The 26,305-nt window shown below is 41.8% G+C and overlaps 1 protein-coding gene across 6 annotated transcripts in view; it reads left to right on the forward strand.

Moving 5' to 3' along the window:
* Positions 1-3,273: 3,273 nt before the first annotated feature.
* Positions 3,274-26,305, forward strand: part of phf21a (PHD finger protein 21A) — a 28,653-nt gene continuing 5,621 nt past the window's right edge. The window contains exons 1-18 of one of the 6 annotated variants that reach the window (XM_020704207.2): positions 3,274-3,505; positions 8,067-8,157; positions 8,452-8,503; positions 8,657-8,746; positions 11,864-11,896; positions 11,969-12,034; positions 14,192-14,344; positions 15,380-15,616; positions 16,971-17,060; positions 18,823-19,167; positions 20,267-20,374; positions 20,468-20,519; positions 20,612-20,691; positions 21,484-21,544; positions 24,929-25,035; positions 25,403-25,558; positions 25,892-25,967; positions 26,055-26,158. In XM_020704207.2, the coding sequence (XP_020559866.1) occupies positions 8,462-8,503; positions 8,657-8,746; positions 11,864-11,896; positions 11,969-12,034; positions 14,192-14,344; positions 15,380-15,616; positions 16,971-17,060; positions 18,823-19,167; positions 20,267-20,374; positions 20,468-20,519; positions 20,612-20,691; positions 21,484-21,544; positions 24,929-25,035; positions 25,403-25,558; positions 25,892-25,967; positions 26,055-26,158 (1,800 nt within the window). In that variant the 5' untranslated portion in view covers positions 3,274-3,505; positions 8,067-8,157; positions 8,452-8,461. Of the gene's footprint in view, positions 3,506-8,066; positions 8,158-8,451; positions 8,504-8,656; positions 8,747-11,863; positions 11,897-11,968; positions 12,035-14,191; positions 14,345-15,379; positions 15,617-16,970; positions 17,061-18,819; positions 19,168-20,266; positions 20,375-20,467; positions 20,520-20,611; positions 20,692-21,483; positions 21,545-24,793; positions 24,817-24,928; positions 25,036-25,402; positions 25,559-25,891; positions 25,968-26,054; positions 26,159-26,305 lie in introns of all 6 variants that reach the window. The other 5 variants (XM_023956010.1, XM_011476406.3, XM_023956013.1 and 2 more) reach the window with 5 other exon arrangements.

Genomic DNA, 26,305 nt, shown 5'->3' on the forward strand with positions numbered 1-26,305 from the left:
TAAAAGTAGTCAAAGCAGCAAAGAAAAGCTTACTGTCTATGTGTAAAAATAACTGCATCATCAGCAAACACCTGCATCTTTCTTTTTGGAACAACTTCTAGTTTATCATTGAAACATTTTGACTCAAAGGGCTAATATGAAGTGTTGTCTGAGCAATACAGCCACACCTGATCTTTTAATAGTCTCTGTACTCATCAACAAACTACTTTCTTCTTTTTTGTTTAGCTCTACATCATCCTCTCCTGGAAAAGAGCAAGAATTACTTCTGTCAACAACAACAAAAATATTCTAAAAGATGCCTCAGGAATGGTTTACTGGTGCTCATTTTACGGGAGATGTGCAGAGTTGTGGAAACTGCAGAGGAATAAACCAAATAACTCATAATGAAGTTGTTGAAAAAGTAGTGGATGCTCAGCTGAGGTCAGAAGTGAGTAAGTGAGTAACAAAATGACTTCATGCAAATAAAGAAAACCATAGATCCAGTATTTGATTAGTGGATGCTTTTGGAGAAGAAAATGTTCAGGAAATGTATGCAACCTGAAAGATAGTGGTGAGATGTAGTGGAGGTGGATGTATCAAGGATTAGCTTTGAGCTCATTCTTTTTAATTGTGGTGTATAGAAAACACCAGCAGTCCTAATGCATTGCCCTGAGTCCAGGCAAGGTACCAAAGCAACACATTATTTGACAAGTGTGATGGGTTCCAAAGAAGTAGCTCACAGAGTGGTGGACAAAATTGTTGGTACCCTCAGTTAAAGAAAGAAAGTCCACAATGCTCACTGAAATGACTTGAAACGTTCAAAAGTAACAATAAATTAAACTTTATTGAAAATTAAATAATCAAAATCAGCAATTACTTTTGAGTTATTGATTAACAGAATTATTTGAAAAAACAAACTAATGAAATAGGGCTGGACAAAAATGATGGTGCCTCCATAAAAGACTGAGAACTAATTGCCCAGGAGGTCATGATGAACTCAGGGATGTCCTTTAATTGACATCACAGCTGTTTTCAAACCCATAATCAGTCAGTCTGCCTATTTAAAGGGAGACAAATAGTCACGTTGCTGTTTGGTGAAAAGGTGTGTACCACACTGAAGATGGACAACAGAAAGCCAAGGAGAGAATTGTCCCAGGACATTAGAAACAAAATTATAGACAAATATCGTAAAGGTAAAGGCTATAAAACCATTTCTAAGCAGCTTGAAGTTCCTGTGACAACAGTGGCACATATTATCCAGAAGTTTAAGACCCACGGGACAGTAGCCAACCTCCCTGGACGTGGCCTGAAGAGGAAATTGATGACAAATTGAGGAGATGGATAGTTCCAACTGTATCCAAAGAGCCCAGAACAACCTCCAAAGACAATAAAGGTGAACTCCTAAATCAAGGTACATCAGTGTCAGATCGCACCATTCGTGTCCTTTCAACAGGACACCACTGTTGAAAGGAAATCATCAAAAAGCCAGACTGGAATTTGCACAAATGCATGTTGACAAGCCACAAAGCTTCTGGGAAAATGTCCTTTGGACAGATGAGACAAAACTGGAGCTTTTAGGTAAGGCACATCAGCTCTATGTTTGTAGACTCAAAAATGAAGCGTACAACCAAAAGAACACTGTCCCTACTGTGAAACATGGAGGAGGCTCAGTTCTGTTTTGGGGCTGCTATGCTGGTCTCAGTCGCAGGTCAGGGGTCTTCCAACAGGACAACGATCCAAAACACACAGCTAAAAACCCCCAAGAATGGCTAAGAGAAAAGCCTTGGACTATTCTGAAGTGGCCTTCTATGAGCCCAGATCTGAATCCCATTGAACATCTGTGGAAGGAGCTGAAACATGCCATTTGGAGAAGACACCCATCAAACCTGAGACAACTGGAGCAGTTTGCTCATTAGGAGTGGGCCAAAATACCTGTGGACAGGTGCAGAAGGCTCATGACAAATACAGAAACCGTTTAATTGCAGTGATTGCCTCAAAAGGTTGTGCAACAAAATATTAAGTTAAGGGTACCATCATTTTTGTCCAGCCCTATTTCATTAGTTTTTTTTTTTTTTTTTTAATAATTCTGTTAATCAACAACTCAAAAGTAATGGCTGATTTTGATTGTTTAATTTTCAATACATTTTAATTTATTGTTACTATGGAACGTTTCAAGTCATTTCAGTGAGCATTGTGGACTTTCTTTCTTTAACTGAGGGGTACCAACAATTTTGTCCACCACTCTGTGTGTGTGTGTGTGTGTGTGTGTGTGTGTGTGTGTGTGTGTGTGTGTGTGTGTGTGTGTGTGTGTGTGTGTGTGTGTGTGTGTGTGTGTGTGTGTGTGTGTGTGTGTGTGTGTGTGTGTGTGTGTGTGTGTGTGTGTGTGTGTGTGTGTGTGTGTGTGTGTGTGTGTGTGTGTGTGTGTGTGTGTGTGTGTGTGTGTGTGTGTGTGTGTGTATACATACACACACACACACACACATATCTGTCACACCATTTTATTTGATGTATTTTAATATTTTAATACTGCATTGTTTTTTTTCAGGGTTCTAAAATAATCCAAATGTTAACAAAGATTTAAAAAAATGTAACCTTGGAAATCAATTACTTAATTAGGTAAGAAAAATGTATTAGAGTTTTTCAAAAGAAAACCTTTTTGTTGCTGTTTGTATTTATTCGTAATTTTCTTGTGAAGATATTTCCCTTCCGCCCTTCGTGGACTGAGGCCGACTCTGATCCCAGTAGAATGAGAGAAAAAAACGGAGCCACCTGTCCTCCGTTTCCTCATCCCCCTCTTCCTCCACAAAAGTGCAACAGTCCGGCAGCTCCAGCAGCCGAACATGGAGGCCGAGCAGCGGCTGCTTAGGAGCGGACAGCGCCGTGTAAAAAGGAGGAGGAACACGGTGCCCGTCACAAACCATCAAAACACAACGAACTGCTCCGCCGACTTTCACGGCGTGTGTCTGCGTGTGTGTGTCATTGAGTGTGTACGTGCGTGCTGACTTTCTCTCCGTAGAGTTTCACTGAGTTTACATCCGGGTTTTTTCCCTAGGCAATGGGAGTCGCAGCACCGCCGTTCCTTAGGCAAAGTGAAATAAATTCGCCGCACCGACACATAAAGTAGTCCGCTTTTTTAACACATTTTTTGCCCGCTTAGCCTAGCTCATCGGTTCGATTTAACGAACTTTAAGGGCGACAAAAGCCAATATCAAACGCTTCGTGGCAGATAAATGGCCATCATTAAGAAAATTGAGTAGTTTTTCTCCCCCTTCCTCTAGCTCCGGTGCGCAAGGATCTGTGTTGTGCTGAGGCTGAGCTGAATGAGATTGAAGAAGAGTTCTTCTTGTTTTGTAGCTTCAGTTTCTCTCTTTTTACACATTTTTTACTGAAACTACATCTAAAATATAACAACTAATTCTAGCTCCGCGGAAAGGACGCGGCCGGACTATTTGTGTGATCTTATTCCATCGCGGATCGGCTTCTAATAGATATATATTTAATTAATCTGGAGGAAGACTGCTGCTGAGTAAGTGCACATTGGGCTTTTTAATTTCATAACTTTAATTTTTGTCCGTTGTCAAACTTCACCCGGCTGCTGCTGAGTGTCTTTAGCCGTGTGTCCGCGGTCGTATGCGGGCAGGTGTGTGAGCTGGCAGGCGGCGTGTGTTTCGTGTGTTTCTGTGTGTTTAGCTGCTCTGTTTCTTATTCTAGGAGTTGATGTTCTGGAGGACAAGGGGCCGACAGAACTTAGAGCCACCAACGCCTGCTCTCTGTCAGGGTTTGTTTTGAAAGATGGCGTCTTTCGGGACTGCTCCCGTGCGAATTTCTCTTACTCCCTCCCCCGTTTTCTTTCTTTCTTCCTCGCCTCCTCCTCGCGCTCCGAGCTGATCTTTGATATAAGTTATCCGCGTGTTGGCGGCGTTAGCCCGGGCAGCTAGCAGGATGTTAGCATTAGCGGCTAGAGCTAACGTTATCCACTTGTTCTCGGAGTGCTGGCCGCCTCTCACAGACAGAGAAGAGATGTCGGCTGTGGGTTTTTCATGCTGAAACATTAAAGAGGAGGAAAAAAAAAGGGGGAAAATGCTATGCATCCTGAAATACGCCACTTAACGCTACGTAAGGAAATATTTGGAAATTAAAGACGGGGAGAAGTGCACGCGGCCGTGGTGGGTTAATAAGACGCGTATAAAACATTTATTTGGCCGCTGAAACAAAACCACACTTTTCGGTGTTTTCCAGCACTTGGCAGCTCTCGGGCTCCATCTTAACGGCAGTTCTGGAGTTGTGGCCTCCGCAGCGGAGGCATGCGGCGCTGCCGATCGAAGTTTATCCAGAAAACTTCGCGTCCCACCCAGAGAGCAATTAGTCCAATTACAATTAACCCGCATCCCGTCCGTGCAGCAGGCAGCTGCCGGAGACTGAACTGAGTGAGCTCCGCTCGCCCCCCCCGCTCCAGTAGCAGCAGCTGCCCAGACTCATCCGCATTTCAGGGCAAGCCTCCCCCCGCCCCCCCCAAACTCAGAATCTACCTTTACTTACGTTTCTGCTGTTTCCACACGGGAAGTTGATAAATACCACCTCATTCAACATGTAACTGATCAATATTTTAGCACTAACGTACACCACTATTTGATTACATGTCAAATCTTATTTACAATTATTTATTTAAACATCCAATTGTCATGTCTGTTATTAGTGGATTGAGGATAAATAATTTCACATTCCACTTTTGTTATGAAACTTTACAGACTGATGGTGTTATTTGTTTTGGGTTATAGTCATTTTGAGTGTTTGCTTGAATATTTAATTGATTCCAGCTGTTGTAAGCTTCTGGTAGAACTCAAAAATGCACCATCAAAGTTTCTGAGGAGTGATCTTTTGACATTTGAATGAGTCTGTGTTAATATATTTTTCAAACAATAAGATAATTCATTTTTTTCCCATGTGTGTGGAGTACTCCTTATTGCCGCAAGGGGGCGCACCGAGCTATGAGTGATTGCAAGGGAGCTCATCTGATGCAGTTTGAGGTGCATCAAAATGTCATGTAGTTCACTTACAAAAGAAGTAAACATACAAATGCTTTTAATGCAACATCTTATTCAAGTTTTAGTTAAAAAAAATAAAACTTTTTTTTCTTAAATAACTATCCTTTAAATGTTTAAAATATATTACAGTTTACTTGTTTACTATTAGATTAAAGTTAAGTACTGCTTAAGATTTTTACCTTTATGCTTATATTTATGTTTATTTACTCAGATTTGGGAGCCAAGAGTTAATATGAAGAAACTTGAATACAAATATTTTTAAATAAAAAGTTGCTCGTAGTATTTTTTTAAACAGTGTTATATCAAATATCTGGATATTCTGCATTTTCAAATAAATATTTATTTTAGTCTTTTTTTTTTAATCAAATTGCATTACCCCCTTTTTTAAATAAAACAAATATATCAGAAAATCCTGGAGCACAGAGTTTTTGACATTAGTTTTTGTTCATTTCTGTACATTTATCTACACAAAGCGTGCTTCAATATGGCACTGGTTTAAAATTGATGTTAACGTAGTTTCTGAGTAAAATCAAAATACAACAAAACGTATTAATTTATAGTTTACCTAAAAAAAAAAGTTACCCAGTTCCTTGGTGTACTTAAACTTTGCAACGCCTCGAAACTGTTGTAGTTCTTCTGCCTTACTGCTTCTTTTTTATCTTTTATACAACATTTTAAATATCTTTTGGCTTGTTATAATGATTAGAAGCCTTTCTGTTTCTTTTAGAGGGCCACATCATTACTGCAAGATACTTGTGAAGTATTGCTAAAGCTAATGTAGTAAAGTATTACATTTTACATAGTAAATACTTTATAGCATCACTTTGCTCTCTTTTCTGCTGCTTTGTTTCCCTTCTACTTGTCAGTAAAGGTGTTGTTCTTTCATAAAGAATTACTTTGTATAAAATAATGTATTCGACTCACGTAAAACTATGTATGCGGCATTTAAAAACCAACAAAAAGACCCAAAGTGGAAGTCAACTAACCTGAATTTACCATATTCTGCGTATTTTCCTCATGCTGCAAGCTGCAGTCACAGCTGCGTTGGGGACCATTTGGTGATTTAAGCCTCCAGTGCATCTCTTGAAGCTGAGTGCGAGGCAGAAAAGCACAGAGTCTATTGTTTGAGTCTTTTCTATGACCTGACTCTTTCAAACCAATAATCTCCCAGTGCCGGGGTACCTTTACAAATAGTGTTTTTCCTCACCCCAGTAGTTGAATTTTACAATAAGACTCAAACTTTTTAAACTTAAAAAACCCCAAAACACTAAGCTCATGCTTTTAGAGATCGACCACAAATCGAGGCTCTTCAGTTTTTTTTTAAATCCTATTCTTTGCTTTTGATTTCTCTTTGTCTTTTAGAGAAATATACATTTTTGTTTTCCTCACACGGTATAATTTATTAAGGAGTATGAGGAAGAAAATTGAAAATCAAACTACACAAAAGACTCTTTGATATTGAACCGTGTGTGTGCGCGTTTGTCTCGTTCCTGTGCAGCGTTCGTCACAAGCTTAATGTTATTTCAGTTTAGCATTAACGCTCAGTGATGCGGCTTCATTCACTCTCTCTTTTGGTTTTTACCCACAAACATCAGGGCAGCTGAGGGCTCCTGCATAGCTAAAACTAAACTTTATCCGTTCAGAAGTGTTTTATGGATTATTGTGTTGTGTCTTTCTGCTGCAACTTGTGGTGAAGTTATTTACTTATTTTTTCGTTCAGTCATGTTCGGGTGGATGTTTCAGTCTGGATTGTTTGGGTGGTTTAAAAATGAACAGTTTCTGTTTGTGTCCACAGCTGTTGATGGTTTTCAGGAGCTTTTGTTGGAGCACAGCAGCTGTTGTTTTTCTGTCCTAACACATAAACAACAGAGGGCGCTACAGAGAGTACCAAAAAAAACCCAAAATGCAGAGACATATCCACAGATCATGATGTCGTTTCTATCTCCTCTTTTCTTCTAAATCATTGTTTAAATGAAACAAGAACAAGTAAATTCTCTGCGTTTGTGAGCAGATTCAGTGTTGAAGGATCCCTCTACATTGCAGTGTTCTGAAGCCTGTGAGTCATTTCCTCTCTAAACTTCTCACCTGGTTTTATTTAACTGATTGGAGGAGGAGGAGGAGGAGCAGGTCTGTCCTTCATCTTGCTGTGTTCTCACAGAATGAGGGAACTCCATGAAACAACTTGAGGGGCTTTTGTGCTGTTTATTCTTGTAGAAGTAATCTGAATGGGGGGGCACATAAACTGTATGATTGTAATCGATTCCTCAGGACCCTAAGCTTTATGGATGCCTTTTTTCTTTTTAACAAAGTGTAGACTTTAAGAGAAGTTTGTGCAGCCCCCCCAGCCCGCTCTGACTCACTCTGGCTCTCCTGGATGTCAGGACTGCTCCTCAGACGCAGCATGGATGTGGCTTTTTTAGGGTTCATGCCAGTTGATTTGGTCACCTACTGTTAGCACAGGATAATGAAAGAGGATATTCACAAACCGTCTCCTCTGTCCCGCACTGCTGCAGCAGTAAATGGTTTCCGTGTTTCCTCCTTTAGCTTCTCACGTTCCATATTGATCATAAAGTTCCATTCAAAGATTAGCAAAAGTCTTAACAGGCCCAGAAACCAGCAGCTTCAACCAAACAACCACAGAAAAACACGATGACAAACTAGTCCATATATGTTTACAATTGTGAAAAGAAAATATTTGCTCAAGATTTGAAAAGTTAATTTTTGATTGCTTATAAAAGTGACAGGCATGTTGAAAAAAAAAGAGAGATTTTAGCAAAGATTGATTTAAATTCATTCAGTTTATCTACTAAATAAACGTTAAACTCAGTTTAAAAGAAGATGCGAAGCTGCGACTTTCTATCAGGCTTTGATGTTTTTAAATGGATCTTTTTGAAAGAAAAGGTTGAAAACAACAATTATGTTAATCAAATATTAGTACACAGTTCTACACTGTCTTAATGATACTCTGTACGCATCATGAGTCACTATTTCAGTTACATGTCCCGCATCTTTTTGTGTCTTGAAAACTGATTTTTTTTTCAGGTTGAGTCGCACCGCTGCTCTGTGACTGTGTGCGCTTGTTGTGCTTTACAGGGCAGCGCAGAGGGGTGGAGTCCAGTTCCACAGCCAAGTGGTGAGTCTTTTTTTCCTTGTTTTTTTTTTTTTATTTTTTAACAGTAATGCTTCACATCTGAATGTGACTCACATCATTACTGTGCTTCATAACATCTTAAAATAGCAGACTGCATGTGATCTATCAGTTTGAATCAAACACAAAGATACCGCTGGATTTAGGGCAACTATAGTTAACCAGCTGTTGTGGATATGAAAATGAAAATGAAGTTCATATAACCAAGAATTATTTTATTGTGTTACCTTTTTCCCGGTGTTATGATGTTTGATTGTAGTTTGTGTTTCTTTGCTGCAGCGGCAGTTTCATGCTTCAGTTGGATGGTTTTCCTACTGGAGACGGTGTTCAGGTAAAAGTCATGACACTTCTTCATCGTGCGATGCAGACCTGAGGTGTGTTGGTTCTGGTTTGGTGGTCACGCTGGACCTGACGTAACTATGACAACTGTGAGCTGAGCTGCAGAGGATGAGACTTTGTGTTGAGATGTATCGTTTGTTTTCAGGCTGATCGATCGGCTGGCAGACTGACTGGATCCATGATGGAATTACAGACGTTACAGGAGGCTCTGAAGGTGGAGATCCAGATCCATCAGGTGAGCTGTCTTTCTGGGCTGCTGGATCACAGAGTTGGTGGCCTTCCTCCCACTTTTCTTGTCCATTAAGTCTGTCTCATCTGTGGAAAGTCTGCTGGGGTAGCCTCCAGAAGGTTTGAGTGGCTACAGACAGCTGCCTTTGAGTTTGCTGTGGGTAGATGAATTCAAAAATGCATCTCTAAAAAAAAAAAAAAAGGCCAAAAATATTTCACCTGGTGGAGGCTAGACAGAACAAACCCAGCAGGCAGGACAACCTGTGTCTAGTTTATTGAAAATGATCCCAAATTTGAAGCTGCCAAATCCGTCATATGCAGCAGCTGTCAATCTAAAGTCTGCAGGACAGATTTAATTCTTTCAAAGACGTCTGACCTTTTCCCACAAGAAGCACGAACACTGAAGATGAAAATGTCCTGCAGAGTCAGGTTAAAAGTGACATGACAGAAGCACTAAATGACATAAAAAAATACAAACGATGAAATATTAAAATGAAGAAAAATAGAACATTTTAAACAATATTTGTCTGCTTAGTATTTAAATTTGGTTTGCATCTTAAATAGGTAAATCTAAAATCATGCACACTTACTTTTTAAAGTTATTTTCAGTCTTTTGGGTCGGCTGATTCTGACGTGTGATTGGTTAATCCATACAAACCCAGACTAATCAATTTTGGATTCATGCTGAGGCAGTAAACATATATTTAAAAAAGCTGCCTTAACTTCATGAGCTTTGGCTCCACCCACTGACTTTGATTGATGAGTGTGACATTTACAAGGTTAAGGGCACACAAACATATGATGGTGTGGCTTATTATACGAGTAAATTATCTGAAAAAATATTTTAATAGATTTTAGGATTTATGTCAGCATTCTGGCAATAACAGATATAAATGTTGCAATTAAATATTCAGTCATTAAACAGATTTAATAAAACAATTTGAATTGTTATTGTTGTTAAAAGTTTAATTTAACATAAACATACTTTTTGGTGTAGTCATTTAATAAGGGATTTTACTTTTTAACCACTTTTACTTTGAACTAGAGCACAAACTTATATTTATCCAAGCAGGTTTTGTTCTCATCATGATGAGCATCTCCTTACTTTCTGTAGTTTTGAAGTTGGATAGAATTGGTCTTGTGGTTCGTTTTGCTCAAAGAATGAGTGGATTTTTAGGAAAATATGAGAATGCAAGGAGCAGAGCTTTCTTTAGCTTGGTGGTTTCTTTTTAAAAACTCCAAAAAACAACAATAGTGTGTGAACTCCGAACTGTCCAAAGTCCAGAAATAATAAGGATTTAAGATGTTCTCAGGAATTAAAAGTGGACAGAAAGTCAGTGGAAACAGTAGCATTTCACAGGAAAAGGTTTGGATTGGGTGATGGATGTGGATTTAAATTTCTGTTCAGCACAAATATGTAGCTCAGCCAGTGTTTGCTTCATAACATAACATAATCGTTTCTTAATTAGAAAGAAGAAATAAAATATGTTTTAAGAGTATTAAGTGAAAACAGCTGGTGAAACAAGGCACAGGTTTGTTTTCCACTCATTCTGTTTTTACGAAAGTAATCTGTGGTGTTATTAGTCGTCTTGAAAATCTCACCGAAAAAGGAAATGAAACACATCTGTAGTTGGGACGGAGTCTGAGCTGAAAACACAGCAAATGGACCACATGGAGCTGAGCATGAAGCCCACGCTGCTGTTGGGAACAGTAATCTGTGAAGAAGCAGGATCTGTGTCTAATTTGACAGAAAGCTCTAGATGAGCAGCCACGTTTGAAGAAGGGATCCTGCGTGGAGAGCCGCAGAGGTCCAGCTGGAGGTGCAGGCAGAGACAAGCTCACGGTTGTTTTGTATTTAGCAGAAAAAGCGTTTGTTTGCAGGGCTGGGTTGATGGAACTGGAGAAAGATCCAGAACAGTACTTGGTAGCTCCACCCAGCCCTCACCTCAACCCTTACCTCACCACCTCAGCTAGAGAAAGGGCATGAAAAAAAAAGATGGAGATAAGAATGTTGACCTTGAGTAACTCTTTTATTTTGTGTAAAATCAACTTCTGCTGTTCAGGTAAGTGGTGTAGCAAAGGTGAGATGTTAAAATGCACATTTTAGTTGTTGCAGCGTAAGGTGAGTGAGGGTTAAAATGTTTCTGTGTTGTTGTCTCATAGAGGATCTTTCAACACATGCTTGTAGTTTGTGGTCAGTAGGGGGTGGGCTAGACTGGGAATTTGGGGTAATTACAGGGCCAGTATCGCCGACATCGATACTGATACCTTTTCTTGAAAAGTCTGATTATAGAACATTTTTGGAAATACACAATAATACAATAATAATAATGCACACAATTTTTGGTATATACGTGTATAATAAAACTCATGAAAGAGACTTTAAATTACAACAATCTGAGCCGAACATGCATCACATATAGAACATATGGTATAATGCAACAATATTAAGAAGGAAACAGTAACTAGTGTACACAATTTGAAAAAAACTACTACAATGTAACAAAAAAAACAAGACCACAAACATAAATTTTACAAATAAAGGCAGTAATAAAAATAACAAAGTCAGTCGTAAAAAACAAAGGTAACCAAAAATTTAACTTGATAAAGTTGAGTTAAAGTGTGTTAAATGTGTTCTTTGCATTTAACCCCTCCCCTGGGGGGCAGTGAGCTGCTGACACAGCCGCTCAGGGAACGATTTGGCGGTTTAAATACTGGTAAATGTAAAAGTGTAAAAACACAACAAAAATCCTGCCATAAGTGCAAATATGTGGCTTTTTAATGAACTCTCCGCTGCCTGTTGGGGGTGGGGGGGTGTAAGCAGCAGCGGGGGAGTGTGCGTTGTTCAGTCAGACAGTGTTGCCAGATTGGGCAGTTTTTTTTTGCCCAATCTGGCAACACTGGAGACAGACAGACGGTGCGCTTGCATGAACTCTGTAAGTAAATATAACTGTATATATTAAAGAGAAACTGCAATGAAAGTACCGATGTCATCACGCTTATATTGACACTTCACCTTGGTATTGATCCTATAGATCGGTCGATAGATCCGCCCACCACCAGCAGTCAGGACCAGTAGATTTCCCTGATGCTCATGGTTTTCTTTTTCTGTCTTCTTCTGCAGAAACTGGTTGCTCAGATGAAACAGGACCCTCAGGTAAATTTATTAGCCCGTCTCAATCCCAGAATGCTCCAGTGCTGCTCAGTTGAACCCCTTTCTCTGTCTCAGAACGCAGATCTGAAGAAGCAGCTGCACGAACTTCAGGCTAAGATCACCGCGCTCAGTGAGAAGCAGGTGTGTTGACCTCCACTCATCACAGGTTGAAGTGTAAAACCAGCTCTGAACCCTCCAGTATGTAAGAGCTGTCAGTGCCCACAAACTCACATTTAACTGGTTTAAACGGAAACATTCAGGATTCCCTCTCTGACTGATTCCAGCGCACTATAGCCCCCCCATCAAACTTTACTGAAACATGCTAACTGATGCACGCAGGATGTGAGCTGTGGCTTTACATTTCTGGCAGTTTCTCTGGGTTTTTCTCGACATGGAGATGCTAGAAACAGAACTGGCGGCACTTTTTTGCAGTGTCTTTCAGGCTATGGGAGGTTTTGCCAGGTGCTGTTTTTTTCTTTTCTTAATTTGACTTTGATAAATAAATCTGTGTCTCAGTCATGGATTTTGCCCTCTGGAGTCCGAATACTCTGAACCTCTCTGCTTTTTTTGGGATCATTTTCTGTTATTTATGTAAACAAAGATACCAGGTGTCATCTGTCGCCTTTTGCTTGTTCAGGATAGAGATTATGCTGAAAACCCTTGAGTATAATCACTTTTAAGATAAAGATAATTAAGATTGGAATTGATTGGACTGAAATGGCATTATAGCTATCGTAATTAATAAAGCTCTGTCTGCTGTTTTCTTGTTTGTAAACTGGTGTTTTATGAATAAATCAAATTTATTGTGTAATGTTTGTGATTTGGGTTTTTTGTGTTTCCGTTACATGTTTGTCTGTAATCCCAAATGAGACAATTGTGCATTTAGAAAAACAGAAGTGTTTGTGTGCTTTTGCAGAAGTTTATGTTGCCGTTTTCAGGTGAACATTCTGGATGTGAAGATGTTTTTTTTTTTTGTTGCTTCATGTATTTTAGGTTGGATTATTTTTAACTACTTTTTGTGCATTTTCTATTTTTGTGCAGTTGCAGTTTGTGCGACCTGCTCTGACACCAGCACAGACAGGAAGTGTTGTAAGGCAGTGTCTGATCAGAGGCTTCACACACTCTGTGTGTGTGTGCACGTGTGTGTCATTTGCTTGTTAACAATGAGGTGTTGTACAGTGCCGCTCCAATCGCAGGGAAATCAAAACTTCCTGGAGAGAAAAAGCTTTTTGTTTGCTGCTGTCTCGAATAATGACGTTGCATTTCTGAACCCTAGGGGGCGCTCATGTGTTTAGATTTGTCCACCACAGCAGAATCGATTGCGGTTATCTGGAAAGAAATGGTAGAAACTAAAACAAAACAAATGAGGGATTTTTGAATCTTAAATTTTGAATGTTTAATATGTGGATTTAAGCTGGGCTTCGTGAGAACGCTGGAGTTTGTGATTGCTGTGAAGTGACCCTTTAAAGCAGCAGCTGAGGAGAACATTATGAAGTTAGCAGATGAGTGGCTCAGCAAAAAGGTCACCATGTTGGAGCTTCAGGTCACTCTGCTCTGCTTGGTTTCCTCTTCTTCAGACATCTTTAGTCGATGCGTCGCCGCTTGAAGTTGCTGTTTTAGAGCGTTGCTAGGCAACAGATGGGCTTTATCCTCAGAGTCCATGTGTTACTTAGTTCGTGTGTGACCTTCTCCCTCTGCGCTCATCATGTTATACGTTTGCCGGCATTCTGCTTCTTTGTTACTTTAAGCTCATAATGAATTAGGTGGTCATTGATTACTCATGAATTTTGTTGTTTTATTTTTTCACTTGCCAACTCAAAAGGATTTTAAAAAAGGACTAAAAATAGAAACTGTCAGTGAGCTGAAAATCTGGAAGTAAGTGCGCTGAGCACAATCTGAGAGCGGCTGATAAAAATAACCCTTCCCTTCTCAGGCCGTGATTTCTCTGTTGGGAATCTTTGATTGGACCCGCCAGTCTCAGTTAAAGACGCATTTTCTTTTTGTTCTTCTCCAAAAGTGATCAGTGAGCTCCAGGTTCCTTCCTTCCTGATTCAGCTTTTCTCTGCAAGAAATGCTCTGTAAATATTTTTCAAAAATGTTTGCATCCATGCACATCAGTACAATCAAATCCTTATTATCACTCCTTTTCTAAATGGGTTACTGGTCTAGGGTGATGAGACCAGGAGGGACCAGGATGAGACTTTCATCAACTTTTACGCCTAAGAGATAATTTTAATCTGCTGAGTTTGATGAGTTGTTGAGCTGCTGGTGGGAAAACTATGACTGTGTTACTTTCAGAAAAAGGTGGTGGAGCAGCTCAGAAAGGAGCTCCTGGTGAAGCAGGAACCTGAGGCCAAGCTGCAGTTGCAGGTCCAGGCCCCTCCAGTAGGGGGTGAGATGAAGCCGGTGAACCTGCTGCAGAGCCAGCAGATAACTGGAGGACTGCAGCAGGTAAGAGATGTCATTCACAGGTGACCCAGCTGAGAGGCTGCACAGACTTTGTGTTTTTGACCCAAAGAAGTGGACCTCTCTGGTTTTGAAGTATCCATAACCTTTACTTTCAAGGCACTGGTGCTGTAATGTAGACAGTCAAAACTCTTTAAAGACCCACTCCGATCATCTTTTGATCTATTATAAAGAGTTCCCAGTGATTTGTTAATCATGTTTATGGCATTTTTAGCCAAAATTTTAAAAAATTGTGTTGCTTTCTTAGACATAGTTTCTACAAAGCGGCAGTTGTCCATTAGAAATCCATCTCTGAGTTGTGGGCAGGACTGTTGGTGCTTCCCATCATCCATCTCTTTACATGCTCTCCCACTAGCTTACAGCGTCTCACACTCCAACCTAACATTACAGGTGCAGCAGAAATGGTAAGTAATATTGCAGCAATCTGGCCATATAGTTTAGAGCCAAATACCAGCTCGGACGAGGAAAACAAAGACGATTGTGGATTTAGTCGTCCACAAGAGAATGCTTGAGAAGCGAGGAGGGGAGCAGGGAGTTTATGGGCCCCCCAGCATGTTTTTCAAGTCACAAATAAGCTGTTTTTCCTACAGCTTTTTTTTCCCCGTCTGCTCTTGATTCACAATGAATAAAGAACTATCGATTCTCATAAATGTCATTTTAAGTTTAATTTTTTATATATGTGCTATATATGGAAAAATGCCACAAGAACATGTAAAAATCATTATTTTCATCGAAGTGGGTCTTTAAAAAATGAAACTTTTCAAATATTGTTTCTTTATAATTGGCTCTATTTATAATCTTTATGTCTGTCACAAATTTGAATCTTAATTTCTGTCTTAAATAAATCAACCAGAGCAGGTATAATTACCTATAATTGTTCTCAGGTATTCTTGCTGTTTACAAATTAATAAGGATGCACCAGTGTGAACTTTTTTGCACATGTGGTTCATTTCTGAACATCGGTAAGGTTCTTCGTCTTGTTCCTCGTGAAAACCGAGACTTGTGTGTCTTCCATTACAGACGCTGACGGTCACGCCGGTTCTCACCACCAAGACTATACCTCTGGTGCTGAAAGCCGCTGCCACGCCTGCCCTGCCTGCTTCAGTCCTGCCACAGCGCCCTCCCACTGTAGCTATGGTAACCACAGCTATCACCAAACCTGACTCGCAGAATGCCCCCATTAATCTGCAGGTGACCAGCAAGCTGACCAACCAGGGATCAGAACCCGTACGGCTGGTGTCCAAGAACGCCGTGGTGGTAAGTTCCCCGGGTCACTGCAGTGTTGTGGCTGGATGTGTGAACGGTCTGTAGATGTGAGCAGAGCTGCTGTTGAGCTGCAGGCGTTCCAGCTGCCCCAGAGGTTTTTTTTTTTACCCCTGAGTGGTGTTTCCATTCTGAAGGATGTGTCTGTAGCAGTGAAAAATGCAGGCTGTGGTTCAGTGGTGGTTTTTGTCAGAGACTGACTGGCTGTGATCTGATTCCTTCATTTCCAACATCGTGCTTCCACACGGTTCTAATCTTCTGAAGTGGTTTGGACCGACGGTTCTTCAGGCTTTCTCAGAGTCTTTCACTTGTTTGTCCCACCTCTAACAACATTGAACAACTGCTGCAAGCAAAAAGAGCAAATAAACTCAGTAATGACCAAGTGTTGTGCTTACATCTAATTAAAACAAAGGGGGGTCAAAGGGCAGCGATGTCCAGTTTAGCTTAGTCAGTTTGTTAGTTCAATTTAGTATTTTCCTATTGAATTCTACGTATTTATGATCCTTTTGATTTTATGTTTAACTTTTTCAATTACCGATACGAAGCCTATCGAGACGACTGTTGTTGTTAATTTGGGATTTACAAATAAAATTGAATTGAATTGAATTGAACTTAAAGTCCTCTGAAGATTGTCAGGTACGAGGACTGGACTCAAAAAAAGAAAACTTTAAATGGAAAGTGTGAAAAAAGTTTGAATTGATTTACAACCACAACACAGATGCAGATCAGTGAGTCAAGTTTTCCCAGGAGAATCAGAATTCCTGCTGGAGCTTTGTACTTTTAAACATTCTTGGATTTTAAGATATCTTATAGAGTTGGTTTAGCTTTGAAGAAAGTATTTAAAAGGCGTTATATTGATGGAGATATTTTCGGATTAAGGATCAGAACTGCCTCTTTCATGGAAATGAGGTTTTTATTTTGTAGGGAGGGAAACAAATCTGTTTTCATGTAATATTACTGTTTGAATTTTCTGTTGGAGCTGCTTGAATTAGAGGAAAGGGTTGTGGACTGGATCAAAAGCTCCTCAAGCTAGGAGGAATTGAGTTTTTCTGGCGCCAATGTGTATCAGTAGTTGCCCTTGCGGACCGCTGCTCTCTTTGCTTGAAAGGTGTGCTTGTTGTAATTATTTAGAAGTGTCACACACAAATTCAGTTTTCCTTATAGCTTAAATCCAAGTATTGTGGCATTTTACAAAGCCAGTCCCCATGCAGGACAGGCATCCATCTGTAAAAGTCATTGTCGGTGACCTGGATCAGTTCAGTCATAAATCACATGTGGGTCCAGATGTCAGCAGATGTGTGGTTGCAGCAGATCCACAGAAATACCCTCTGCTGTGGTTTTGTCTCAGGTGCAGGCCACCACCACCGGCCAGCCAATCAAAGTTCCTCAGTTTGTCCCTCCTCCTAGACTGACGCCTCGACCCACCTTTCAGCCACAGGTGCGTCCCAGTAAGACCTGCCTCCACCCTGACCCCCGCCCTCAGACCAGTGTGTGTGTCCCTACCTTAGGTGACATACTCATTCTCCAGCAGGGGGCAGCAGCACACCAAAGCAAACACTCCCACCTTGCTGTGTGCTCCCTCTTCTCGCCTCTTCTCCTCTTGTTGTGCTTCTTTTGGTTTGTCCAGTTGACCCGTGAACAGGTTCCTCCGAGGTTTCCTGCCTATATTTGAGTTCAACTTGTTTTCCTGCGGCTTTCTTTTTTTTTGTCTTCCTGGCTGTTGGTTTGTTTCAACCCTGTGAGTGAAGATGTGATGTTGATGATGATGATGCTGAGTAACGCCTCGCTGGCAGCATGAACCTAGAAGAGGGATGCTAAAATATCTATGTCTTTTAAAAAGAAATCTCAATTTAAAGAATAAGCAGTGGTCATTCATTGATATATTTCCCATGAAAAGTTCTACTCATTTGTTTTTAGAACATAGAAAATATGAAATTTAGCCTTTGTTCATTTAAATTCTATAGCCGCCATTTTCAGAAAAGTTCAAAAATAGAAACAAAGAGTAGAAAATGTGGAAGAATATGTGCAACGACGTGAGAGGGCATGAAAAACAGCCTTTAGACAGTAAAGATGGGACGCTTTGCAGCTTTCTGCAAGACTACCCCCCACCACCACCACCAGCAGCACCATTCCTCCTGCAGTTAAAACATTTGATTTTAGGAAAAGCACAAAAAAAGCAGCTTTTCATTAGAATTCCTGCATCTGGTGTCCTCAGAAATGGAGGATTTCAGTCTCTAAACTTAACATTTCTTGTAAAATATGGCTTCTAGGGATTCCTAAATCATTGCTTTCATTTCAATTAGTGAGTCATCTTGTCTGGAGTTAAGTAAGGTAAGTATGTTTAAATTATATAAAAATATATATATATACATAAAAAAGAAAAGAGGACCAGCAACTGAGCATGCTCCGCAGACACCCCCCCCCACACACACTTTTATCCAACTGAAACAACAAGAGAAGAAACAGCAGCACGTCAGTTAGATTCCAGAAAAACTGTTGCGCAGTGTGAATATTGACTGTATTTGTCACCTGGAAAGTGTGACGTCACCGACAGAAAACCATTTACTTATAAGTAGCCACGTTGGAGCCAGACATCGTCACTGAGCAGTGGTCCCAGTGGGTCTGAGGAAAAAATGTCTACGGCAATTTCTACGGCAACCACATTCCAAAGAAGCGAGCTTGTTGGAAGTCCACACCCCTAACGCTTACATTTGTCGATACGAAATCTGCCAAACTTTTTGAACATTGGGCGTGGGGGCCAGCAGGCACCACCTACTTTTATTGAGCCCCTTGATTAGTCAGTTTATAACTTGAGTAACTTGAACTACAGAAAAAGTGTCATGGAATAAGATATGATTATCAAGAACAAGTTCTGAAATAGTATCAGAGCAAGAATGATTATTCTGACAAATAGAATGACTGAGTAATTGCTGTTTATTTCTCTATAGAAGTCTGGGATTTTGGCTTCTTGGAGCCAACGGGTACTTCCTGTTTGGTATGCAAAGGGGGAGGGGTCAGTCAGTCCAGTTTTCATATACAGTCAATGGGTGTGAATCAAGATGAAAAATAAAAGAGCTGCTCTGATCTGAGCCCGGAGCGTTACGGCTGAGCTCACCTGAATCAGAGCTCGGTAGGGGCATTTCCCATCCACCTCTGTTTACTTCATCCCTCTTTTCTGATTGGCTGTTTGTTGTCAGCAGGTCAGACCCAAACTGGCCACACCCACTAATGTCCCCATCGCTCCGGCACCTCCACCACCCATGATGGCAGCACCCCAGCTTCTGCAGAGGCCTGTCATGTTAGCCACCAAGCTTTCGACTTCGCTGCCTTCAGCCACCCCCATCCACCAGGTGCGCATCGTCAATGGACAGCCATGCAGCAAGACCGGCACCGCCCCTCTGACGGGTATCGTCATAACCACGCCGGTCTCTGCCGCTCCAACTCGCCTCGCCAGCCCTGCCCAGGCACCCAACAACGCTGCCCAGATTCCTGTCTCGCCCCCTGCGCCACCCATCCAGATTAGCAGCCTGAACATTGAGCCCAAGGTAAGAGCGCCCCCTTTGGCAGAGGGGAGAACTGATACTGAATGACTCCGTTCAGAGGTTTTTATCAGGTGTCTATCGTGCTAACGTGATGCACAAACTGTAAACCTATAAAAAAAACTTTGATCAGTTGTTTTTGAAACTATTTTCTGATATCCTTAGAAGTGAATGTTGCTGCTTCATGTTTAAACCGAGGACAGTAATCCCTAAAGTCAAGCAGCAGCTGATCACAGGCGTGCTGCTGAAATGTTCTCTGTGTTTACATGGTTAAAGACTGCAGCTAATCAGGACAGCTGAAGAGCCTTCACATTGAATCATTCTCCCAGGCTTAAGTGTTCGCAGCTTGTTCTGATTGTCTGTAGGTTCAGCAATGAGCTGCAGCTTCGAAAGAAAGAAATCTTGCAGGTTTCCAATGACAGCAGCCAGTTCTGAGGCTCCTGTCTGCGTCTGATGATTGAGCTGAGGACTGTGTGGGCTTCACCTCCTTGATGTTGTCGTTTTACAGAAGGAGCAGCTGATGTCAGCAGGTTGAAGGATGTTTGATGCAGCTCCTGAACCTCTGAGCTCTCAGTGCAGAGGAGAAATCATGAGCAGCCTATTTGAACTCTGTTGGATCTAGATTTAAAAAAAATGACTCCTATTGTTTTCTATCATTCTGAGCCAGCTTCCTGTTGGCTTTATGAGATGTCTGACAGCGCAGCAGCTTCCATTAAAACAACAGTTCATAGCAGTGGGCTTTCAGAGGGCGGAGTCTGACACCCTTAATTTAATTTTTTAGTTCAATCTTTTTTTTCCCTTAAGTTTAAGTCAGCACCTGAATAAATCTGAATTTATCCGGGTCTGTAAAGTCACAACTGCAGACAAAGTGGACCTACAACATTGATTTATTTAATTTTGAAATGCTTTTATATTGGTATAGGGTCGCTTCGATTCGATTCACAAGTTCTGGTTGGATCATAGGAATAAAAACTGATTCATCAATTAAGTTGAATAATTGTTACACCTCTACTTCTCAGCATAACTTAGACATCCGCTCCTGGTGAATCTTCAGGTCGGAGGACAGCAGCTTTTGAACCATCTTCTTCATTCTTCCTCTTTGCAGACTGTTAAATCAGGAGGAGCCGAGCAAAAGGTGGTGGTCAGCCTCCCTTCCTCCTCCACCCCTCCGCTGTCTCCACCTCCCAAACCCAAAAAAGAGGAGAAACCAGAGGTAAGAGCTACAGCGTACCACCACATCAAAGAGCGTCCTGCAGAGCTGCTGCTGCTGCTGCGACAGCCTCTGATGATCAAATGTCTCCTGCAGAAACTCGCCTTCATGGTGTCCTTGGGTCTCGTCACACACGACCACTTGGAAGGTAAGCAGTGCTTTTTGCGGCAGCACACAGTGTAGCCGCGGCTGCGACACTGTCAAGTCTGCTCTCACATGGCTGTGGCTTCACCTTCTCAGAGATCCAGAGCAAACGGCAGGAGAGGAAGAGGAGAACCACCGCCAACCCAGTGTACAGCGGTGCCGTGTTTGAGCCTGAGGTACACGGAGCTCAGCTGCAGACTCGTGCTACAAACACACGGGGCATGTGAACGCTTTGAACGCGCTTTTAACATGCGGCACTCACACTGTAGTTACTTAATACTAGTGCATCTGCCCACAGTTGGAAGAGGCTGGGTGTGAAATGTCAAAGCGGTGCAAATCTTGTGAATATGGCTCCAGGCTTTTGCTTTCACTGCTCTGTTTCAATATTTAAAAAAGACTTGATGTCATAAATGCAGGCCAACACAAACTGCAATTATTAGTCTCTCATTTTATGATAACTTAAAGGCAGGAGCCCAAAATGTGCGTTTACATTGTCTTTTGATTGGAAGTGGCCACTTGAACACGTTTACAAGCCGGGTGTGAACATCTCATCACAATGCTCCACATGTGTGGTTGCCACAGGCTCGTGCACACAAGGCTCTGCTGATTCTTAACATAGTGACTTCATCACAAATATCTGCTTTGTGTTGACGTAAAATAAAACACAGGACTGCAGAACCAAACAACTCTGAGTGAAGTCTGCACCATCAGCCTTTGGTGGTCTTTCATTGAAACATACAGGACTAACTGATCGAGGTTTAATTCAGACCAAGAATTAAAAACAATTATTTGGAGAACAAAAAATGTAAAAATCTTCTAGTTAAAGATTTGGCTCTCCTCCATGAGCCAACATTCACTGCTGGACCTGAGGATGATTAACCTGATTGATCAAAGGTACCTGAAGAGCTTCCTCTGATCAAGATGCTGTAACTTATGAAGCTGCTCTCTGTCTCTCTTGTATTTTGCAGAGGAAAAAGAGCGCAGTGAGTTACCTGAACAGCCCCCTGCACCAGGGAACCAGAAAGAGAGGTCCGTATGAAACTTGAACCTGAAGGTCTCTCTCAACAGAATGAGCACACGGCAGATGTTAGAGTCCAGGGTGAATGAATGTAGAACAGACGATTCGCCGCTGTGCTGTTATATGATGCTGTAAATGTCTTCCTGCTCCCCCCCCCCCCCCGCCTTCTGCTTCCTGTCGCTTCTGTTGAGTTTCACAGATGAAGCTGGATTTATGCTTGTTTGTCAGAGCGCTTCTGGAGCTCGCTCTGACTCCCACGTTGTTTCAGAGTTTTTAAGGGTTTCATGTTGGCATCACCCAGCTCAAGAGCTAGGACTGATTGAAAGTGGTTGCTGCTCAAGGCTAACATTTAATAAGCCAACATTCTTCTTCTTTGAGAGTCAGTGAGAAAAGTAAGACTGCACATTGAGGAAGCAGTGGCGGGAAAAAGTATGGCAGATCAGTGGTTCCCAACCCTCAGGCCGGTACCGGTCAGTGGGTCGCTTGGCGACGGACTCCAGACAAAAAAATGCACGATAACTTACATTCTTTCAGTTTTGTTTATTATCAGATTCTGAAGAAAGTTTTATTGGAGGGAAAGGAGCCCTAGAGGAAAGGTTTTCGACGTCAAAGACAAAGAAATTGACTTTTAACATGAATCTTACCTTAAATATGGATTTATTCCAACCGTTGTTACACCAGGCAAAATATGCCCTTGGTGGTGATGTAATGTAACAAATACGGTGCTAATAAAGTTACATGAATGGCGGATTTACCATCATTATTATTGTAGGTGAAAAGTACAATTATATGACCGCTGTATCATTTTATTTTGTAGCATTTAGCTGTCACACCTTTGGTTGGTGCCTGTTTGTAGCTTCCACTTAGTCGGTTACATTTGAATCGGTGCTACACAAAACTTAGACTACAAAAAAAAGTTTAAATTGGCTGAAAATATTCTACAGAGGATGAAGGTTTAGTAACAAATTGATTTGTGGAAACCTGTAAAGAGGACATTGAAGAATTTTCCTACAAAAAAGCGAAATACGCAGGCACTTTTAAGAAACTTTAGCACAAAGAAATTCTCCTCTGTCTTTAAGAGAAATACACGATAAGTCAAAACGGAATAGGATTTTTTTTTTTTTTTACCTTGAAAGATAATCTGATCTTGGATTAAGTTAATGTTTAAATGGCATTCTAAGAATAATGACCGTGTAACAACGCCTTTATAAACTTTTTACAAATCAGAAACAACTTCATCAAATCAACCACTTTGTTTCATTGAATCTTTATCCTCTGTAAACCATCTACAGACATCTTCAGACTGCTTTTTTAAACGGCATTCTATAAAAAAGTATTATAATTTGAAAGACAGATTATCCGGATTTGGCCTCCTGCAGATAAATCTGTGAAAATCTGTTCTGACATTGAAACAGTCCGTGGGCTGAAAAGGTTGGGGACCAGTTTTAGATGAGTCAGACATGTGTTTCAGCTAAAGCCACACGACAGCTTTTGTTTAACATCTATCTGTTTGTTGCTGCTGATAATCAACCACAGATGTGGTTCAGAAGTGTTTCCTGAGGCGACTTTGTTTCTGCCCCATTTTTGACCAAATAAACTGGTCTAACAAGATGAAATGTATGATAAAAACAATGGTTTTTAAGGTTTTCAGCTGATAAAGTTAGTCTTTCTTAGAGTCCTCACCAGCATCATGTTAGAAACTGGCATCTGTGAACGGCCTGACAGTGGATGAAAAGAAGAGACTTCCTGAAGCATCACTCATGTCCAGCTGTGCTCCTTTACTGGAGAAAGAAAGAAACGTAAAGTATTTCTGGACTGAGATGGTCTGATTTTTCTACATGTGTGAGTTCAGACCTGCAGAGCTCTTCGATAAACAGCCATAAATCTACTTCAGTCTTCATACAAACCTGTTTGGGGGGTGGGATGCATCCTGGGAAGTGTAGGAATAACGTTAGTCCTAATTCCTCAAGTCCGAAGGTTTCTGCTCAGGTTCAGTATCCTGTCAGAATCCCACACACGAGCACCAACAGTAACACGACTAACAAGAAACCCAGCTGTGTGGCGACGCCTCTCACAGAGCAGGACCTGAGGCCCGGAGTTCAGAGACGGTTTAAGAGGAGCGTCTGTTCTAACCAAAAGCTGACTGTTGTTGCCATTGTAACTGTAGGTGTCAGATTTTATCACGCCTGTGCAGAGGAGGTCGCATTAAAGCCACAGAACTGCTCCCTTGGATCATCACAAACAGTTGGACTGGCAATTTCTGAGCAGACTGTGACAGAACTGAGAGGAGAAGGCACTGTAACGTGCCTTCTTCTGACCTTTAAGTGGACGTGCAGCCGCTGCAGAGCACAACACAATCAGAGAGCTTCTGAGTTGTGATGTTTAATTAAACAGCTCTGAACCTTCAGAAGATGCTTCATCTTTGTTCTCTGTGTTCTGTGCGGAAAGTCCTAAAACTTTACTCAGCTCTGTGCGGGTTCAGGCAGGTGTAAAGGTGAAGAAAGACTGCTTTCATAACACTGGTGTCCATCATAAAGGTACATGTAGACAGAAAAGGCAGAGAATTTGTTTTTGTTTGTTTTGGTGGAAATCCTCCTGATCTTCTGGGTCTACAAGCAAACAGTTGAAGGATCCCAAACATCCTGAAGATGTTGGCTTAATGCCCACCCAGATGCTTCCCTGATTGAACTGAATGATGGAGAAGTTTCTTCCTATAAACACTTCCTTCATTCAACAAGCTGATCTCCATCAGGCAGATGTTTGACACATGGACTGATAAGTGCTGGTCTTGAGCCGTTCATCGTTGTTCTTGCCCAGCTCTCGTTTCCGTATCTGAAGTTTAGTTTATGACTTCAGTTCTTCCTACTTTATAATTTCTAAGGTCGGTTTTCTGTCTGTGTTGAAAGATCAGATTTTTATTTTTATGTTTTGTTGGGAGACTAAACTGAGGAAGAAACTGTCAGATGGACCTGAAAGCGTTCTTCCTTCTTTCCACCTGCCTGAGGCTTTGCCGCTCACATCAGAGTTCTTGATGTGGAGCAGCAGGTCACAGCTCTGCAGACCGGAAATTCAAAGAGCGAGAGGTTGCCTGGTGATGCAGGTGAAAGTGTGAGGCGTGCTAACTTCTGACGCGAGTCCATCCAGCAGGTGTGATTCAGGCTCACCTTCAGAGCCGCTCTCCTGCACTAACACTGCTGTCTGGCTTCTGACTCCTCCTCTCCCTCCTCTTCCTCCCTCACCGCTTCCCTGACTCATGCTAGCCAACGAAGACTCCCTTTCCAAGGTATGTCATACAGACGGTCTGTTTTTTTTTCTCCCCCCTCTCCATCTTTTTTTTTTGTTTTTTTTGTTTGTTTTTTTTGTTCCGTCTTTGTCGTCTGTCTCATTTCACCCAGGTCGCCCACCCAAATACAGCAGCGTCCTGGAGCTGGGCAGCCTCACCCCGACCTCCCCCTCCAGCCCCATCCGTCCCCTCCCCCTGCCCAGCCCCAGCTCTGGGGATGTAAGTAAAGACGGGGGAGACGGACACCCTGTCGCACACAGTCCTTTTGGCCCGGTAGCTGTCAGTCATTCACACCCCGAGACCTCCACACAGCACACACATCTCCATGAGTTTGTTGTCTCCATGTCAAGATCATCACCATCATCTGGTTTTACTTTGATTCAGCCTTACAAAGTGAACAGCCTCCTGCAGAACAAACTCACACACTAACTGTAAAGTAACCCCACACACATCCATCTGAGCTGTTAACAAGGCCAGTAAACTAAACCAGATCACGGTGCCCCCCCTGCCCCGCCTCACCTCTCCACCCGCGGTGGGCCGGGCCAAGTTGGGCAGGGAAACTGACTGGTCCAATTCTTCCTCGCAGGGAGACATCCATGAGGATTTCTGCACTGTGTGCAGACGCAGTGGCCAGTTGCTCATGTGCGACACGTGTTCTCGTGTTTATCACCTGGACTGCCTGGATCCACCCCTGAAAACCATTCCTAAAGGCATGTGGATCTGTCCAAAATGTCAAGATCAGGTAATCGCAGCAGCCGAGACTGATCCAGAGTCAGGGGGAGTGGGGTACCGCAGTCCAGGGGAGGGCCTGTGTGGGCCTGTAGCTGTGTTTAAATGTACAGAGATGCTTCTGCAACACTGTCCTCAGATTTAGGACTGTTCAGTGCTTTGTAAGCAAAGACATGAAACCCTATGTTTCTTTTGTGCCTATGTCTCATTCATTGTGTCAGTTAAGATTGGCATCTCACATCCTTCCACTCCATTGCCTGTCCCCTGTCAGCCCACCACTAAAACTGCCTTTTCAAGTCTTTTTTGTGCCTCAGCCTGTGTGACATCTCAGAGCTTCTGTCTGCAGATCCTGAAGAAAGAAGAAGCCATTCCCTGGCCCGGCACCCTGGCTATTGTCCATTCCTACATCGCTTACAAAGAAGGTGCAGACTGAAGCTTTTGATTTCTTTCTGTCGAGCGTCTGTGGAGGGAAAGCACGACCTGCTGACTATTTCTGTTTTGACTTTCAGCTAAAGAGGAGGAGAAGCAGAAGCTGATGAGGTGGAGTTCAGAGCTGAAGCTTGAGCGAGAACATTTGGAACAGAGAGTGAAGCAGCTCAGCAACTCCATAACGGTGAGAGAAACGCGTCAGACACAAATCCAGAGCGAGGCTGTTAGATCTCCTGTCAGGGAAGGCTGGTCAGGAAATATCCAAAAAGAAATAAACACTCAAGTGTAACAATACAAACTTAAACCTACAAATCATTACAGAAACAGAAAA

This window comes from Oryzias latipes, chromosome 6, assembly GCF_002234675.1.
Source record: "Oryzias latipes chromosome 6, ASM223467v1".
Classification (NCBI taxonomy): Eukaryota; Metazoa; Chordata; class Actinopteri; order Beloniformes; family Adrianichthyidae; genus Oryzias; species Oryzias latipes.